At 45.1% G+C, this 18,973-nt stretch overlaps 3 protein-coding genes across 5 annotated transcripts in view; 1 reads left to right on the top strand and 2 right to left on the bottom strand.

Annotated features, from left to right (window-relative positions):
• FANCM (FA complementation group M) overlaps window positions 1–3,062 on the bottom strand; it is a 73,275-nt gene extending 70,213 nt beyond the window's left edge. For 2 of the 3 annotated variants that reach the window (XM_075843962.1, XM_075843963.1), the window contains exons 1-3: window positions 2,335–3,062; window positions 1,440–1,612; window positions 699–776 (exon numbers count right to left, since the gene is read on the bottom strand). In XM_075843962.1, the coding sequence (XP_075700077.1) occupies window positions 699–776; window positions 1,440–1,612; window positions 2,335–2,992 (909 nt within the window). In that variant the 5' untranslated portion in view covers window positions 2,993–3,062. The remainder of the gene's footprint in view (window positions 1–698; window positions 777–1,439; window positions 1,613–2,334) is intronic. The other variant, XM_075843964.1, reaches the window with a different exon arrangement.
• A 109-nt stretch (window positions 3,063–3,171) lies between these two features.
• FKBP3 (FKBP prolyl isomerase 3) lies at window positions 3,172–8,823 on the top strand. The gene is made up of 7 exons (XM_075843965.1): window positions 3,172–3,327; window positions 4,671–4,772; window positions 5,212–5,319; window positions 5,885–6,020; window positions 7,962–8,029; window positions 8,133–8,230; window positions 8,664–8,823. Exons 1-7 carry the CDS (start codon window positions 3,214–3,216, stop codon window positions 8,716–8,718), a joined length of 681 nt encoding a protein of 226 aa, XP_075700080.1. The 5' UTR covers window positions 3,172–3,213; the 3' UTR covers window positions 8,719–8,823.
• Window positions 8,824–11,216: 2,393 nt separating this feature from the next.
• On the bottom strand, window positions 11,217–18,961 carry LOC142664701 (ubiquitin-like FUBI-ribosomal protein eS30 fusion protein). The gene is made up of 5 exons (XM_075843960.1): window positions 18,853–18,961; window positions 16,396–16,476; window positions 14,257–14,401; window positions 11,907–11,962; window positions 11,217–11,479 (listed from the first exon to the last, which is right to left on the bottom strand). The coding sequence occupies exons 2-5, from the start codon at window positions 16,468–16,470 to the stop codon at window positions 11,354–11,356; spliced, it is 402 nt and encodes a 133-aa protein (XP_075700075.1). The 5' UTR covers window positions 16,471–16,476; window positions 18,853–18,961; the 3' UTR covers window positions 11,217–11,353.
• Between the last annotated feature and the right edge of the window lie 12 nt (window positions 18,962–18,973).

Below are 18,973 nucleotides of genomic sequence, written 5' to 3'. Positions count from 1 at the left end.
CCTAAACTTAGTTTTCCACGTTTTTTCACCCACAGCCATTGAATCTCATGCAAAGACCGCGGGCAAAAGCTGGTGCGAAAAATGCTAAAAAACGAGTTTTTCTGCCTCCCATTGATTTCAATAGGAGGTCAGAGGTAGAAACCACTGCAAGAAAGGAAATGCTGCTTCTTTTCCCAGCGAGCGGCAAAAAGCCGCCCGAAAAAAAAACGCCTCTGCTTCCCATTGAAATCAATGGGGGTAATTTAGACCATTTATTGGCACTGATTCCGACGCGGTTTCCGCGTCAAAATCGGCGCCGGAAAACTCTGTGTGAACTGACCCTAAAGATCCGTCATGACTGTCATTCCATGGTCCCACTGTGAACTTAGCCTAACAGACTACTAGCTCTAGAGGACCACGAACCTGATAGAAGCTCAACAAACCTGCATACAGCAGCCCAGATCTCTGCACCCTGGACCCCGTATGATGGGGGAGGGGGGGATGTTAATGGGATATTGAACTTGGCTTCGGTTAAATCATAATTCTATAGGTTTTTGTTCCATCAGTAGGAACAGATATAGGGATTACTTTCTGTTTTGCTCGGTCGTTACGGATTAAATCCTCAATAGAAATCCCCCTTTAAATATGTAAAGCCGATTAGTTCAGATGTAAACTGATCCATGTCCGGCCGCAATGCTGAAGACTCAACATATTCTCACCTTGGCATCACTGCCAGGGGTGGCACTAAGAGCCAAGATCCGAAACTGCGTGCTATAATTGATCAGCTCTCGTACAACCTGAAATAAAAAAAAAATTAAAAAAGTGAGAAGATAAATTAAATATAATCAAATTAATGTTTAATGTCAGGATTTTTTGCCCTCAAACAATATTGCAATATTTACATAGAGCTGCAATACCAGACCCAGCCAATGGAGGGGCGCTGTTTCTGGAAACAAAAGCAGACCCCCAGACAGCAGGACAAGTTCCCTATGGATTAGGACATATATAGTCTACCCTACGCTGAAAGCGGATAGGTCATACTGCGCTGCTGTTTCAGGGCCGCATATTATGGGGACAACTACGCCCAATTAATAGTACTCTGAAGTAACAATCACGGGGACATCACATTTGACAAAACCCTTCTGCACAGTGCAGCTCTCATTCTGTAGGACCAAGTATAAAAAGGGTTGTACGCGAAAAGAAAAAGGAGGGCTGCTAATTTCCAAAAACAGCGCCACTTTTGTCCATAGGTTGTGTCTGGTATTGCCGTATTCAAGTGAATAGGATTAGGCTGCAATACCACATGCGGCCCATGGACAAGAGTGGCGCTGTTTTAGGAACAAAGATCTTATCCGAGCACAACCCCTTTAAATTGTCACCAAGTGAACTCAATAAGTGCCGTGTGATACTAAGATGTTGATGTGGAGGAAAGGGGTTGTGGGGGCCTGGGTCTCGCCTACCTGACAATATGCATGATTGCCGAGGGACTTATGAGCTTCGTCTATGACAAGACACTTGATGTCACAGGCAGGACAGGCACCCCGGGTAAGATCGTTCACCATGATTTGAGGGGTTAGGAAGAATACTCGATGCTTCTGCCATATTTCTTTACGGTTCTGAGCCTGGGTAGATCCTGAAAATACACGGACAATACAATATTATATATATATATATATATTATACAGGACGTCGTCGAGGACATGACATTGTATGTTAAAAATTACAGTCCAAAATGCATCATCTAAATATATAATGCCTGATATACGAGTCATGAGGTGTTAAAGGGTGTCCTAGCTCATGAATAGAATGCTAAACATCAGTGAAGACTGACACAAAGGAAGCACACTACCCTGATGACCCAGCATAAGAATATAGATTTATGCCATTCCGGGTCTGTGGTTTTTTTTCTTCTCCTCAGCGCCGCTTTACCTTATGGGCTGTGTCTGGTATTGCAGCTTTGCTTCATTCAAGTGAACGTTGCAATACCAGACACAGCCCACGGACGAGAGTGGTTATTTACACATGCACAGCGCCTCATCCGTGTGAATTGTACTTTCAAAATAGTTGGAGACTACTAGTATATAATGTGATGCCAATAGATTTTTTTTTTTCTTACAGGTGGCGCTGTTGAGTAAAAACGTCACCTGTAAATATCATATATATCAGCTCCAACAGTTGTAGTTACCCAGCTTTCCCAGACTCCTCAAAGGCAAATCCACAGAGTTATTCAGTGATATACAGACCGCTCTCGTAATGCTGCAGGAAACCTAGCGGACAATTCTTCACAGCAGCTGTAAAGCAAACCACCCAGACAATAAATAACAATGAGTGGATATACTCGACCCCGTTCATTACCGGTCATTTCCGCCATATGTCCCTGAGGAATCCCCATGACTCGGAAACAGGCTTCAATTTGCTGAGCCACCAGTGGTTTGGTTGGTGCCATAAAAACGATTTTACCCGATGGGTACCAGCGGTAGAAATTATACATGACCACGGCGGCGATGAACGTCTTGCCCAGACCTGTAGGGAGACAAACCAGTGTATTGCACAGTAAGGCCGCGTGCGCCATGTTGTACTGGTATTCCCGCACTGGGTAGTTAGTGGGGTAGATCCATATGCTGCCAGCTGACAAGTCAAAGCCGGGCAAATTCTGGATGTCGGTGGCATTCGGAGGAGGGCAAATAGGGCGACCATTGCAGGTGCCGAGTCCTGAGGGGGCAGAGTCACTGGTTACACCTTGATTTAAAGATTTCTCAGCCTCATACACAGCAACTAGCAGCACATCATCATCATCCTCATCCAGGGCAGCCGAGGGACAAATTGGTGGATTGGCCCTAAGAGGGGGCCCCTGGGATAACGCATTCTTCCCCTTTCTGGCAGCCTTTCCTTTACCCTTTTTAGCCAAGGGCTCCGGGGGCCTCTTTGGCTCAGGGGCCACACCAGAGCCCCATGTCTGGAAGAGGGTCCTCTGCTTCCCGTTCATCCCTCCGGGTACGTGTGACCATGACATAAACACTACATGATAGACAGATGATTGAAATCGGCGCCCCGGAAACACGTCACGACCGGAAAAAGACGATCAGACCTGTCACCCACACTATTTTTACTATAGCGTTCCCTTAGCCAATATGGCGACGGCGAACTCTGGTCACGTGGTATTGTCTTCCGGTTTCATTTTGGCTAATAAAGTTTGATTTGCTAAAAGAAGAGAGAAAAAAAAAAACACATGTCATGGCAGCTACAGCCGGAGAACCCGTGAGGGAGTGGAGCAGTGAGAAGCTTCACAGTGACGACCTGCCTAAGAAAGATGTCATCGCCTTTCTACAGCAACATGCTTCCGAATCGGTAACTGTGCAAACCCCCGTTTGACCATAGAGGGAGGGAGGCGCGCTAACTACTCTGCAGCTCTTGTAGTACTACAACTCTCAGCTGCCGTTTCTGTTGTGGCTTGTAGTTTAGATGATGGGGAGCAGTACATTCACCTTTATTGCTGACGCAAATGAGACAGTAAAAAAAAAAAAGCTAAACATAATTTACTAAATATCTTTATTCTGAATGTCACTCCCATCATGGAGCATAGATTCTCTTTATCCTGGGAGTAGTCATTCGCAGGTGTGCACTGGCGCCCCCTTCTGTATGATCTGCCAAGAGTGGGGGAAGGGAGGTGACTTATTCTGGGCATGTTTTTGTCTCCGAGAAATGGTTGTCACTAAATAATATACTGCCCCCTAAGGACAGGAATCTGAATCGGTAGCTGTATTTTAAAGGGGAACTCCGACTAAATGATATCACGGGATGTGAGCGCCACAACTTTACCCAATAGAAGTGGCTGCAGGAACAGATCATCAATATCCCGATCGCTAAGGGTGCGATTCCCGGGAGACCCGCCGATCAGCTGATTGAGCCTTTTACAGCCTATAGGGACCGCTAAGGGTGCGATTCCCGGGAGACCTGCCGATCAGCTGATTGAGCCTTTTACAGCCTATAGGGACCGCGCCGTACACATTCCTAGCGACTGTGCCTGGGAATGGCACTGATCTGCGATCCCAGGCTCAGCCGCTACGGAAGTGTCCGACGCTGGGCCTGGTAAACACTGCAGAGTCTCCGGGACTTTTATATTGATGGCCTGTCCTTCGGATAGGTCCTATATATCAGGTCGTGGGGGTCCGGTTCCTGGGACCCCCCGGCGATCAGCTGATAGAAGGGGCCGCGGCGTCCGTTGCGGCCCTTTTAACAGTTTATAGGCACAGTGACATACACTTCCATAGCGGCGGTTCATGGGACTCGGCTGCAATCCCAGGCACGGTCGCTACGGATGTGTACGGCGCTGTGCCCGTAAAACATTGAAGAGGCCGTGGCGTACGCCAAGTTGGATGCGATCAATAATAGGTGGATTCTGCATGACAGAGGCACGCAGGACCCGCTGTCCCCGAAGCCGTCAGTCCCACTGACCTGATGGATTCGGGATTCCGCGCTAGATACAGCTGCTCTGTATACAGGATATAAAGAAGCTGTGTCTGAAAAAGTAAAACCATTCTTTTTAATAAAAACAAATTACAAAGTTGCACTAAACTAAAAAAAAGTTTTTAAAGCTTTCGGAGCATGCTGGGAGTTGTAGTTCTACAACAGCTGGAGGCCACGGGTTGCCGTATGACATGTTAATAATCGACATTTACATTTCTTCCCAGTTTCTTGCAGAACATAAATTACTTGGAAACATAAAAAATGTGGCAAAAACCGCAAAGAAAGAACAACTCATTGCCGCTTATGAAAAACTCTTCGAGTCTAAGGTAAAATAATGTATTACTGATCCGTAGAATGACTCCAGCGAGGAGAAGTACCGCCATTAGTCACTATTAAAGGGGCGCCAGATAGATGCCCCAATAAAGAGACACTAGTGGGTGAATCTGTGCCCCCTGAATGTGACAACCCCCCCCCCTTATCGGATGAATACAGAATGTAGAACCTGCCCACACGCCTAGGGCTCTGTTCACATCTGCGTTAGAGCCTCCGTCGCAGATTCAGTCACGTTTGACGGAAAAAAAATACAGTTGGTGTCGGGCGCCGTTGGTGTCCGTCATGTGACTGATGCGTCATAGCTTGAATTGTGTTTTTTTGCTTCTATGACGCTGTTGCCTATATAGACCCTCACCCCCTGCACATCTACGGTGCATGGACATGATTATTAGATTTATACTTTTAACTCCTTCCACCCTTCTGCCGTTTTAGCGTTTCAAAGGAAAGGACAATGTGGATCATGTGACAAAAGAAGTTAAAGATCTCCAGGTTGATGATGGAAAAGCCACTGAAACAAAGCCAGAAGAAGTTGTGGATGATGTAAGTTTTACAGAACTAATCTAGATCTCTTAAAGAGGCCCCGTCACCTCACCTGACACGTCTGTTTTAGTAAAAAGTTGTATTCCACATGAAATAACAATTCCGGATCATCTTTCCTTAGAGCTCTATGTTGTGCCGTTCCTCTGTTATTCCTCCTAGAAATGTATGAATATATTGACAATTGGGCGTTACCATTACACTTTATAAAGAGGCGTGTCCTTACAGTCTGACTCTGTCAGCACTGATTGGACAGTCAGTCTGTGTAGCGACACACCCCCAACTGGTAACACCCAGTTGTCAATATAGTCCTACATTTCTAGGAGGAATGGCACAAGAAAATGGCGACAGCGCACTGTAAACACCTAAGTCGCTAAATATAAATAAATATGCATCACTGCTAAATCTACGTACAATAGGGAGGTTCTTAGCGCACATTTTGATCAAATTGTGTGAGCCCACCCGCCACGACAAGGCGACCTCCTATAGGTGGGAACCTACTCTGCACATAATATATATATATATATATATATAATACATTGTTTGTTGTTTTTTCTTTGATGACTAGGGGCCTCCAAAATACACGAAGTCTATTTTGAAAAAGGGAGATAAAACCAACTTTCCAAAGAAAGGGGACACCGTTCATTGCTGGTACACCGGGACTCTAGAGGACGGCACCGTATTTGATTCAAATACGGCTACCAGTAAGAATATTGCTTTTTTTTTTTTTTGCTTTTTTTTTTGTCATTCACCATATACAGTAAAAATTCTTTACAGGAGTTTGAGTTTTCGGAGATTAGAAAAATAAAAATCCTTTTTTTTTTTTTTTAGAAACATGCGCCATCTATATTTTTAATCTCAGACAATTTCTTTAATCCAGCATTCCATAGTCCAGAAATTCTGATAATCCAGTTATAACAGTAGCAGATTTTACGTTGGCAGTTTATTTTGGGCTGTCTCTCTACATAGTAGTTTTTAACGGGGCTGGTTTTTTTTTTTCTAGGCTGTTTGATAATCAGGCAAATGTCAGTATCCAGTAAGGCCTGACGGATGTTTTTTGATGGAATTTTCCCAGAATACTCAAATTATCACCTATCCAGAAAATAGGTTATCGATCTTTGATCACTGGGACGCCCACCGATTGGGCCAACGAAGGTCCTGAACCCCGTTCCTCTGCAGTGAGGACATTGAGTGGAGCGGTTGTCCAGCGTGCACGTTGCGGTGCCATTCAATGTCTTTGGCAATGATGGAAACCGCCCAGTACAGCGGTGGTTGAGCAGTGAGGAAGAACGGGGTTCAGGCCCCCTGTTGTCACAATCAGTTGGGCCCCTGATGATCAAAAAACTAACACCCACCATGTGGACAGGTCATAACTTATGATTCTGGGAAAACCCCTCTAATCCTGTGCCTATCTTTAAAGGGATATTCCCATATTTAACATTGCTGGTATAAACACAGGATATCCCATATGATGGAAGGTGCAGGTTCCACTTTTAGGACCCTAACCTTTCAGTAGCCGTATGCGCGGATTCAAGCCAGCCACTCTACCTATAGACATAGTTTGCCGCACTTGACCTTCTCCCCCGAGTTCTAAACGCTAAGGCCGAATTCGGACGACTCTGGTATACGTCCATTAAAACAACGGCCGCCACACGGACGCATGAATTTCAATGGAGCCGTTGTTTCAACGGACCGTGTGAAGACTCCGTGGAAAAATAGAAAATGTCCTATTATTTTCCTTTTTCACGGATCCCTCCATAGACTCAAGTGAAAAACGGATGTTTTTCACATCCGCGTTTCCCCAGGTTCGTTTGATTTCGCCCTACAGATGGGAAAACCTCTTAGGCCCAATGCACACGAACGTAAAAACGCCCGTAATCACGGGCCCATAGATTTCTATTGGCCACGGGTACCTCCCCGTATGCTTACGGGAAGGTGCCTGTGCCGTTGAAAAATATAGAACACGTCCTATTTAAGGCCGTAATTACGGCACGGGCAGACCCGTAGATGTCTATGGGGCTCCCGTAATTACGGGTGACTACGTGTGTGCACCCGTAATTACGGGAGCGTTGCTAGGCGACGTCAGTAAATAGTCACTGTCCTGGGTGCTGAAAGAGTTAAAGGAGCGGCAGTAACTCTTTCAGCACCAGGAACAGTGACTACTGATCACAATATAGATAAAGCTGTAAAAAAAAAAAAAAAAAAAACAAAAACGTTCATACTTACCCAGAACGCCCTGCTTCTTCCTCCAGTCCGGCCTCCCGGGATGACGTTTCAGCCCATGTGACCGCTGCAGCCAATCACTAGATACAGCGGTCACATGGACTGCCACGTCATCCAGAGAGGTCGGACTGGATGTCGAGAGGGACGCGTCACCTAGACAACGGCCAGGTAAGTATGAATTTCTTTTACTTTTATTACGGAAAGGGCTGTCCCTTCTCTCTATCCTGCACTGATAGAGAGAAGGGGCTGCCGATTACTGCAGTGCAATTTTGCAGCGAAAACGTGCCAGTAAATACGGGTCGAATACGTGTGACCAAGGACCCGTATTTACGGGTGGACAAAAATACGGTCGTGTGCATGGGACCTTAAATGCATTAATAAAACCGCCAAGAATAATGATCCTTTAATATATAACTTACCAGGTTCAAAGAAGAAGAAAGGGGCCAAGCCCCTGAGCTTTAAAGTTGGCGTTGGTAAAGTTATAAGAGGGGTAAGTATGAGGAGAGCACATTATATGTTGTTAGGAGTGTTCCTGTTGATCCTATATGAGAAGAAGGGTTGGGGGTGTCTTAGTTTGTTTGTATTTCTTGCAGTGGGATGAGGCGCTTCTCACTATGAGCAAAGGAGAAAAAGCCAAACTGGAAATACAATCAGAATGGGCCTATGGCAAAAAAGGGCAACCTGATGCCAAGTATCCTTTCATCTGGTGTTGGGTCATTTCTGTTCTCCAAGCCTTCTATTTTTTATTTTTTTTTCATTCAAAGCGAGCTTAACTGCACATGTGGAGTGGAGATATGGCAGACCGGAATTCTTATGACCAATTTTATATAGTTCGCTACGTGTGCTCACATGGTGGTCACCCAGACAGGAAGTCAAGTGGTTGCTAAGCAACTTAAATTCTACAACATACAGGAAGATGGAGCAGCCAGAAAATGCTTGCCAAAGGGTGTGTAATAATGATGTGTGTGCGTGTATGTATGTATGTATGTATGTATATATTTATATATATACTGCAGCAGAATTAAAGTGCCACTGTCAGAACTCAAACCTCCGATGAGCGCACGTCTGAAAACAGAAACCTTTGTCCTCCGTCATGTCTGATTTCCCTTAACTGTATCACTCAGGATCCCACCGAACGCCAAGCTGTTCTTTGAGGTTGAACTGGTTGATATTGACTGAAAAGCTTAAAGGGTTTCGGCCTCAAAACTGAATGTGAAAACTTTGTTTGTTTACAGACCTGCTGCCAATGTCCATGTAAATAAACCCGACATCGTGAGACGTTTACTGAGCGGTTTCCTTATTTCCATAAGACTGCGTTCACACCGGCTTCAGTCTTTCTGGTGCGCCGCTCAGTTAGAGAAGCAGAAGTGCCGGTTCCGTTGCACCAGACAGAACCCATTGACTTTAATGGGTTTTTGTGATCTCTGTGGTTTTATCAGAAACCGCGCTATAGTTTTGGGTATTCTTGCCTGGATTTGTGACCGAGGCTCCTAATGGAGCTGACATTGCAGAGGTCAACAAGGCTTTAGGCTGTGTTTACATGCTGCGCTATTGTCTCCGGTAAATCCACGGACACACAGACGGAAACCATTGATAGGTTGAGAACACAGCGTTTTGTTGGAAAAATTCAGTGAGTTAAATTAAGATTTTGGTTTTCCATCCAACACCTCACCCCCTAACATCAGATTTCTGGACACAATGGGCCGTCACTATCTAATATAGAGGAATAGTTTATTCAGTCCCTGAGCTCAGATCCCGGGCAGGGTCCCATTAGATGGTGCAGTTTATTTATATTCTACCCATATTCTAGTCTACGGACGCACTTCAGACCGATTATATAGATGCTCATGTATAAAAGAGAATACATTCCCCCAGCCACGTTCCAAGATCTCAGCTCAGGTACCAAGTTGATCATACTCTGTTCACACAAATCTTTAGGGTATGTTCACACAATTAATAAAATATGTCTGAAAATACAGAGCGGTTTTCAAGGGAAAAAAGCCCCTGATTTTCAGACGTTTTTTGAGCAACGTGTTTTTCGCAGCATTTTTTACGGCTGTTTTTGGAGCGGTTTTCAATAGTCTGAGAAAACAGCTCCAAAAACGTCCCGAGAAGTGTCCTGCACTTCTTTTGATGAGCAGTCTTTTGACAGCGACGTGTAAAATGACAGCTCGCCTGCACAGAACATTGGAAGACCAATTGCAAGCAATGGGCAGATGTTTGCCCACGTATTGGAGCTGTTTTTTCAGGCGTAAAACACCTATTATGTCTGAAGAGGTCGTGTGCACATACCCTTAGGGGTAGTACCAGAATGGACAGTTATCACTTTATACAGGATAGGCGAGAATTGTCCGATTGCTGGGATGGGCATCCTGAGTTCCCTGCTCCTCCACACAGCGCTCAGCTGTCAGTACCATAGATGTACAGTGAAGCGGCGGGCACGTGCCAGACTGCCACTCACAGCAGGTGGAGGGGGTGCAGTGAAGAGAAGTGGGATTTTGTCGACCCCCCATCCTCACGAAAGGTTGGGGCCCCCAGCTAACAGACCACTATCCATCCTGTGGATAGGTAATTGTTGATTCTGGGACAACCCCTTTAGGCTACATTCAGATGAGCATCAGATTTGTGCGTTTAAAAAAATATATCTATTTCCTACATTTCTGGTTTGTTGCGTATTGGCATCAGTGTGCTTTGCGTGTGGCATGTGTTTAGCACGTCCAGGCAAGCACGTCATTATTTTTTTCACATTTGATGCACGAAACATGGACAGCACAGAGGTCGGCCGTGGTTTTCACACACCCATAGGCTTTATTGGGTGACTGAAAACGCACCAATACAGGACATGCAGTGAATTTCACGCAACAGAAACACTCATGACAACTCACGCATGTCTGAATAGCCCCATTAAAGTCAATGTGTCCGGTGAGCGATTAACGCACAGCACACGGAGTATTACACTCGTCTAAATGACAGGGACGTCACAAGCAGAAAACATTTGTACTCCGTTGGAGACAAACGGCGGATTCCCTAAAAGTTGGTCATACTTACACAGCCATTCCCCATAGTAACAAATGGGATCATTGTTCCCTATTCACTGGAACGACCCCCCCTCCCTCCCTCGTTCTCTGTAACAGTTGGACCTCCACCTAATGTACTGTTATGGTCTGTCCTATAATTCGGTTATGTTACAGCCAGGTATCATCTACTTTATTACATGGAGCAACCACCAGTGACCGCAGCTATTGGTCTATGGCCTGTATAGACTAGGAATGTAGATTTGTCTATCCACGTACAGAGCTGCCGTATTTTATTATCTAATATTAGGATTAGCTATGTAAGTCTTAGGCTACATGTCATACCTACCTGCCTTGTACCGGCGTGGCAGGGTCTTACAACATTAAGGGTACCCACACGATGCAGAATTTGTTACACGTGCGGATTTTGCTGCAGATTTCTACATTGAAAAGCGTACGATCCGCAGTGAGAACAGAACCAGCATTTAAAAATGTAACATGTGCCGACTTCCATGCAGAAAACGTGCGGCAGCATGTGGATGATTTTTATTTTATCTTCTCCACTTCTACTGCGGATTTTCCACTAGCAAATCCGGACGGTAAATGTGCGGGGGCCATTGTGTTATAATTAAGGACCACAACCAAATATAAACCCATAAGCAATTTGGGTGTCCAAGTAAGTAGCAGTTTTATTAGCAAAATTTCAAATTTATAAATGTATTCATACAAAATAAATCCAAAATTAAACAGATCATCCGCCTTAGATAGACCTGCTGAGCAGACAAGGCAGAAGCCGTTATTTAGGAATTGGAGTTGGGACCCTTTTTCTTGCCGAATGTAGGAACCACATTGACAAATCTGCGGTTGTACTGCATGCGTCTCTTGGCTCGTCCAGTTCTCTTTTTCTTCTTCTCTTGTTTTGCCACCTAGAAAAAATAAAAATATAAGTCCAACGGCGAGTAGGAAAAGCTTCTGCACCACGTCGTCTCACTAAAGGGTGCAGCTCCCAGGGGCGAGTGCAGCAGAGTCTGTCAATAGTGATCGACGCAGCAAATATTGCTGGCCGTCCGGCCACCTAAGCTACTGCCCAATGCCAGATCATCTCCTGTAAAGGCCTGTTCGATGCTCTGCAGCGGCGGTCACCTAGATCACGTGTTTGCCTGCAATCACATTTAATCTTCTAGCAGGACACGCGGCCGCACTGATCGCTGGAGTTACACTACAAGAACGACTTTTTTGTGGGCATAATTACATTTAATGAAAGAATAACACTGGCTTTAGGAGAGGGAGAAGAGAATCTGTTAACGAAAGTTTTCTGTAATGTCCAGAAAGCGAGGCATCAAGTCTACTTACTTTGGGGGTCTGGCCTCTCACTTTTCCTGCACGAGCAAGAGAACCATGGACTTTACCTGCAAGAAGAAGACGACAGTGTGATCATACAAGGTGCGGGGAGATAAGACCCTAAGGCCTTAATTACATGAGCGTGTTAAACGTCTGTGGGGCGGCCGTCCCACAGACCTTTGTAATTCAATGTGGCCGTTCACACAGCCGTTGTTTCAACAGACCGTGTGAAGAGTCCGTGAGAAAATATGACATGTCCTATTTTTTCACGCATCACTCTACAGACTCAACTATGGGGGATGCGTGACATCGCATCCGGCAGAGCAGAGATGCACCTCAGACGTGAAACTCGTCCGTTTTTCACGTCCGAGATGCGCCACGCTCGTGTAAAGAAGGCCGGATCCTCATGGATTCTAAGCGGACTACAGCTTGTGGATGAGAGGTGATTAAATCTGTTCCACATGCTCAGACTTACAAATCCTCAGCGCGCTCATTCTGTTCTGGATGTTCACACTTTTCAATAGGGAAGGGGCGAAACTAGCAGTAAGGCCATGTTCACACGCTGAATGAAAAACAGCTGAAAATACGGAGTGGTTTTCAAGGGAAAACAGCCTCTGATTTTCAGCCGTTTAAGCAACTTGCGTTTTTTTGGAGCGGTTTTTCTATAGAGTCAATGAAAAACCGCTCCAAAAAAAAGTCTCAAGTGACATGCACTTATTAAAAACGGCCGCGTAAAAAACACACACGGTAGGAACAGAACGCAGTTTTTCCCATTGAAATCAATGGGCAGATGTTTGGAGGCGTTCATCCCCCGCATTTTTAGCAGTTTGTCGGGGCATTTACGGCCCGAAAAACTGCTGAAAATAGCCCGTGTGAACAGAGCCTAAATCCACACAACGTTAAAGGCCATGTAAAACTTTCACTTTTATTTATTAAAAATAAAAGTCCCTTAGCCAGCTGTATCCAGCACTGAATCATATATCAGTCAGGTCCACAGGATTGACTAGTTCAGCGTCAGCGGGTCCTGCGTGGTCCACCTGTAGTCTATCATCTAAGTTCATAACTTAGATGTGATCATTACAGGTGGATCCTGACAGATACAGCTGCTCTACATACAGGATACAAAGCAGCTGCACCTCAAACAGTAAAAAATAATAAAAACGAATTAGAAAGTTGCAAACACTGATCAATCCACAGCATGACAATTCATCTCGAGTCTCCATCAGCCAAGTTTAGAAAAAATAAAAATTATCTAAATCTGCAGCAAAAACTCTGCACCTTTAGGACTTGTCCACACGTAGCGGCATTACTGCGTATTTTCCATCCGGAATTGCGGACAGAAAATACGAGGCAGAGTACAGTAGTGGCAAAGTGGGGGAGACTCAAATCTCATCCACACTGCCTAAATTTTCAGAACATTAATTGACCGGCGGTGCGTATTTAGTTCCGCAGCATGTAAATCCCTGCTGTGGAAAGTGACTGAATTGCTGCGTTTTTTCAGATGTCACCATGTCCCAACATTGAGAAAAAGGCAGCAAAAGCCACACCATTTTTGGACGTAAAAAATGCGGAAATGGTGCCGTTTTTCCGCAGCGGAATTTCTGCAGCAATTCAGTTACGTGTGGACAAGACCTTAAAACGCATTGGGGGGGAAAAATCCGCAATATTAAGTGCAGATTTTGATAGAAGGAAAAGGCTGGCACTGCTGAACCTGTAAATTTGAATGGAGTGGCCTTGAAAAAGCGCGGAAGCACGCGAAACGGCCGCAGGCTCATTCCACATCCTAGACCAAGATCCTGAATAAAAGTAATTTGTTGCAAAGTCGGTGAGTGCCTCGATATCTTCTCTTTTGATTAAGTGCGGATTTTACTTGCAGTTTTGGCAAAGATTATTCGCATCCAATCATGCAGTGCGCGTGTAGCTCTAGGGTGCATTTATAGGAGACGTTTGGATGCGGAGGTAAAGAAACATTATAAAAAGAAAAAAAAAAGAAAAAAGGTAAAGCTTGTAAAAGGTGTTTCACATCTGAAAAACCGATGAAAAACGTGGCAGTTCGCAGTAAAACAGCGTGCGTTTTTGCCAGGATCTTTGATTTTTTTTTACCAAGCAGCCAAAAACGTCTCAACTAAATGCATCCTTAGGGTAAATTCACACAAGGCAGATTTGCTCAAAACATTAAACGCAACTGACAATCGGTCCCGTTCATTGGAGTGGTTTTAGCAGCAGGTGCGTGGATTTCTGCAAGCCCCATTCAGATGGATTGGGCAGTCGTGTGAATAGACCCGCACTAGAAATGACAAAAATCCAACATGCAATGACAGCTGCATTTTACCCGCCTAGTTCACACATGATATTCTCATACCTCCCAGAAGTCGGCCTGTTACATTGAGGGTGCACTGATCCTGCACCCCGCATTCTGCAAGAACGGCCTCATCTTCCAGAGAGACTCCGGCGCAGGACAGAACCAAGTCACAATCCAGGAGGCCTTCAAGCTGAGCGACACGTGCCTGAAATATAAAGACTATAGATTTATAAACATTCAGAGCCCAAAAAAAATAAAGGTGTCAGTCTACTTCATCACAATTTCTATATAATATTATAGTCTGCAACTTCTGTCACAATTCTGCTGGTTGCTAATGGTAACAGTCAACAAACACCTAACAATTTAAGCTGAGCTTATAGAAGTTAGTCTTACCCACAGTGTCCGGTGTAAAGATGCCACTAACCATAATGGTCAAGTCAGGAGAAGCTCTATACATAGGTGAGCTAGAATAGAATACTGGGAGATTTCAGCTCTGAAGCCTGCAGAATGGTAAATGTATCGCAAGTGGGGAGACCACTTGGTTTCCATCATACAATATGAATTCAGTATTGGAGTACAGTAACAAAGTTGAGCCAATAGAGGGAGTACCTATTATTTAGATCTGCGCCAAGCATGGATCACAGGCTGGCACCCTCATAACCAGTTAAGCACCGACCACAGGGACTGGCACACCACGACTATGGGCCCAACACTAAACCACTCCTGCCGCAAGCATTGAGCCCTGATTTGTAACGGTGCTTGGGACATTGACCTTTTTATGCTCCCAACATATACCATGCAGTATACACGGTTGTAATATGGGAGTCTGAGTGACGGCACGGAATACATCACAGGTAAATGTTAAACGTACAAGTCATCGGCTTCTCTATAGCCTTTCATGACGCTAGGTTAAGCGGATACCATAGTCTATGGGTGATGCATGGGTTAAACTAATGCCTTACAAATAGACTATAATGGGATCCTTTTATTGTAGCGTCATTAGTGACAGAGGCCACTGTTAAGAGAGTTTTGTCCCCAACCTAGACATTTATGTCTGACAGATGAAGGTCCCACCACTGGGGTCCACACCTATATCGGGGGTCACACCACCCTTGTGCGGAGGTGGCAGGCTGCCAATTTCAGATGTGGGGTAGTGGAGAAAGGGATGCAAATGCACACTGCTCCCTCCATTCTCCACTATGGAAGTTATGAAAATAGTGCGCAAGAACCGCAAGTCTGTTTCCATAACTCCCATGCAATGGAATGGAGAGCCACATGTATGTGCGTCCCCATCGTCACTAGTTTCCACCTAAAATCAGCCGCCAACGAACCAGGCGAGGTGGGGGGGGGGGGTCAGGTGACTGCCGTTCCTTATATAGGTGCAGGTCCCAGAGGATATGCCACAAATGTCTAAGTTAGGAATGCCCCTTTAAGGCTATGTTCACACAGGGGGGGGGTATACGCTGCTTAAAAGTACACCCCGTATCCGCCCCGGCCACCGCAGTGAATTCCATCCGAAAAACTGTGCCAAATTGTAATGCACTTTTTCGGCCAGAATAACCGCTGCGGAAAACTGCACATATAAAAAATAAAACAAATGTTTCATACTTATGTAGCCATTGCGACACGTACCTCTGCTGTCCTGCAGGACGGCCTCCGGGGATGACGTTTCATCCCATGTGACTATGTGGGATGAAACGTCATCCCAGAAGGCCGGCCTGTACGAAGAAGCCCAGAATTCTGGGTAAGACTTTTCAGCCTCAAATTGCAACATCTGTTTCAGGTTTTACCCCCCCCCCCCCACTATTGAATTCAATGGGGAAAACCTGCCACCAAAAAAGCAGCGATTACGCAAATACAATGGACATGCTGCGGATTAGAAAACCGGACCGCAGGTCAATTTGATGGGTTTTTCCGCTCATCATTTACGCAGCTGCTACTGTATTATGCCGCAGATTTTCCTCAACAAGTGAACTTTCCCTTAGGCATCAGTCACAGCCTACATTGAACGTATAACATTGGGAGTTTTTATTGGTGTCTACTTAGAACACTAACGTCCTGTTATAAAGGTCTCCGCTCCGGCTGTAACGTCACCGTCCTCGCATCGCGCTGACCTGATGCGCTCAAGCAGGAGTCTATGGGGCAGAGGATTACGCTGTTTCGGAGCCTTCATCAGCCTCGTCCTCCCTCGGTACATACCTTAACATTGGACACAGTCTCCTGGTTGGACACATCCAGCGTGTGCAGGGTCTGGCCCGTAATAAAAATCTGCATGTTGTACTGAAAAGAAGAGGAGGAAGAAGAGGAGGGTAATCATTAAATCTATGTTCAGACCTAGAAGATCCCGAGTGCAGCCGTTCAAGAGCAGGTACTAAAATATACACAAACTGGTTACCCCACTCCCCCCTCAATTAAAGGGTCGTCTCATCAAGAACACCCCTTCTCCAAAAAAGCCGTCCCAGCAATCTCCAACTCCGAGAGAAGGGTCCCAAGCAAGTAGGGCCGGGCAATTGAGAACACCAAAAGCGAAATTCAGGACAATCAATAAACGTCATCTTGCACATTTCAACTTTTACCATTTTTTTTAAAAAAAATTCCCGGCTTAAATTGTATCTGAATCATCAGGACGCAGATACAGTTGAATCCAATGGTCGAGCAGGGAGCTGTAAGGTCACTGCTCTACCATTCAGTATGTATCGCTGGACGCGAGGCAGTGACGTCATCACGCCTGTCTGCGCCGCACAGATCAGAGGGATCTCCTCCACGCGTCATTTGAACAGGGTTAGAAGAGTAGATCAATTAGTTTTATTAGGCACTATTAGGGCTGTGGGGGTGGGGCGCTATACAGTGTGGAGGGCAGCTGTGGGGGGGGGGCACTATACCGTGTATACAGGAGGTTCAGGGGATCTATATTCATTCAATGGACATAGCATGCAAAAATGGGTGTGGCCTAAATAATTGAGGTCACATGTTCAATAAATCAGGATTTGGATCATAATCCCCCAGCCCCACTGCTTGATAAGACATATGTATCCCTTTAATGAGTCCTGGAGGTAATACTCCTTCTAGAAGTCCACCCAACAACATAGAAACCTCGGACGCTCAACTCAACCAATTCATACCTTTTTTTTTTTTTTTTTTTAATTAAAGCCCAAACATCAAGGTTACGAAATCCACATGTAATATTGGCGTGTAGGTGTTGGAGGTAGGGAAATTAAAAAATTGGACCCGTCTTGTGGCAGGGGTGGCCAAATAGTCAATCAAAATCTACAGACGGATCCGTAGATGGCAAGTCCGGCGCTCCATTCAAGCTCCTCCTCACTGCGGGTGGGCAGAGAAGAGGAACGGGGAGGGTCAGAACCCTGTTCTAGTGATCGCACTAGATCCCACATTTATTATCTATCCTGCAGATAGGCGATCAATGTTAATCTCGGAACAACTCATTTAACCCCTTCCTGCTGCAGCCTTGTTTTCTGTCTTTGATATGGTTTTTTTCTCCCCACCTTACAAAATCCATAACTTTATTATTTCTCAGTCGAGCGATACAGCCGTGTGTGGGCTTGTTTTTTTGCAGGACGAGTTGTCGTTTTTCACTGCACAATTTATTGTACCATATAATGTACGGAGGCAAAAAAAATCCCTTGTGGGGTGGAATGTGAAAAAAAGCCCCAAAAAAAAACCCGCAATTCTTCAATTTTTCTCGGATTTCATTTTTACCGCATTCGCTCTGCGGTTAAAAAACACACGTTCGCTTTATTCTGGGGGTCAACACGATTACGGTGATACCAGATATATATTTATCTTACTACTTTAACAACTCCAAAAAAAAAAAAAATAGTCGCCAAATCTGAGAGCCAGGACTTATTTCTCCGTCGATTGATCGGTGTGAGGGCTGTAGTTTTATTGGGGTACAAAATAATTCTTGATCGCTTTTCATTCCATTTTTTTATGGGAGACGGTGACCAAACACAGCAATTCCGGCATCTAAATTTTTTTTTTTTACTTTATTAGATCCTATTTGTTGCAGTGACACGTCAGCAGTAGCGTACAGCAAACATGCGCAAATTACGGAGCGGGTGCAGATGATCCCGCTCCATACGTTCCCTCCTGGCTGTCATGAAGGGGTTAAGGAACGTTTCACCGCTCCCTTAAAAAACTCATCCATCTGATAGAGACGTACTGTAGACCGGGATCTCCCGCACGTGATCTAGAAGATCATTCCTTTTATGATGTACAAGCCCCAACACGTCTAGAAAGAGAAAGTCCTGGACTGACGAGGTATATGGAACGTGAAATCCAACATAGATTAGATCTAGTCACACCACATTCTACCTTTCAGGCTCATACACCATTATTTTCTTCAGTGTCCTATCAGTTTTTGGTTTTTTTACAAGAACCTTACCAATTCCAACATCTTTACAATAGAAACTACATCTGTTGCTACCTGGAAACCGTCAACAAGCAGGGTAACTGTTGTTGACAAAATATTGCACGCTTCTAGAAGGCCTTAACACGTGAACATCTGATGCTTCAGAACAACCAATGAGCAAATCAGAGCCATAGTCCATCAAGCCCTAATATACACTCACACTCGTTCACACGAAGCTCAAATGTCGCCGCTCGGTCAAGAGACGCCATTTTATTGGCGGTATTTACCGGTTTCAAGGCGTTTTAGCGAAAATCCCGTCCACGTTCCAGCGACAGCAACCGTCACGCTTCTCTACAGGCCGCAAAGAACTTCCGCATGCGCAATCGCAATTTAAATGTCGTCAGACTG

The sequence above is a fragment of the Rhinoderma darwinii genome, chromosome 12 (genome assembly GCF_050947455.1).
Source record: "Rhinoderma darwinii isolate aRhiDar2 chromosome 12, aRhiDar2.hap1, whole genome shotgun sequence".
Lineage (NCBI taxonomy): Eukaryota > Metazoa > Chordata > Amphibia > Anura > Rhinodermatidae > Rhinoderma > Rhinoderma darwinii.
This window is presented reverse-complemented; position numbering and strand designations above follow the sequence as displayed.

Coding starts and splice junctions, on each gene's coding strand:
- FKBP3 (XM_075843965.1), top strand. CDS start 3,214: ATGGCAGCTACAGCCGGAGAACCCGTGAGGGAGTGGAGCAGTGAGAAG. Junction 5,320..5,884: donor CAGAAGAAGTTGTGGATGAT/GTAAGTTTTACA, acceptor TTTGATGACTAG/GGGCCTCCAAAATACACGAA. Junction 8,231..8,663: donor AAAGGGCAACCTGATGCCAA/GTATCCTTTCAT, acceptor TGTATCACTCAG/GATCCCACCGAACGCCAAGC.
- LOC142664701 (XM_075843960.1), bottom strand. CDS start 16,470: ATGCAGATTTTTATTACGGGCCAGACCCTGCACACGCTGGATGTGTCC. Junction 14,402..16,395: donor AGACTGTGTCCAATGTTAAG/GTATGTACCGAG, acceptor TTTATATTTCAG/GCACGTGTCGCTCAGCTTGA. Junction 11,480..11,906: donor TGAGAGGCCAGACCCCCAAA/GTAAGTAGACTT, acceptor TATTTTTTCTAG/GTGGCAAAACAAGAGAAGAA.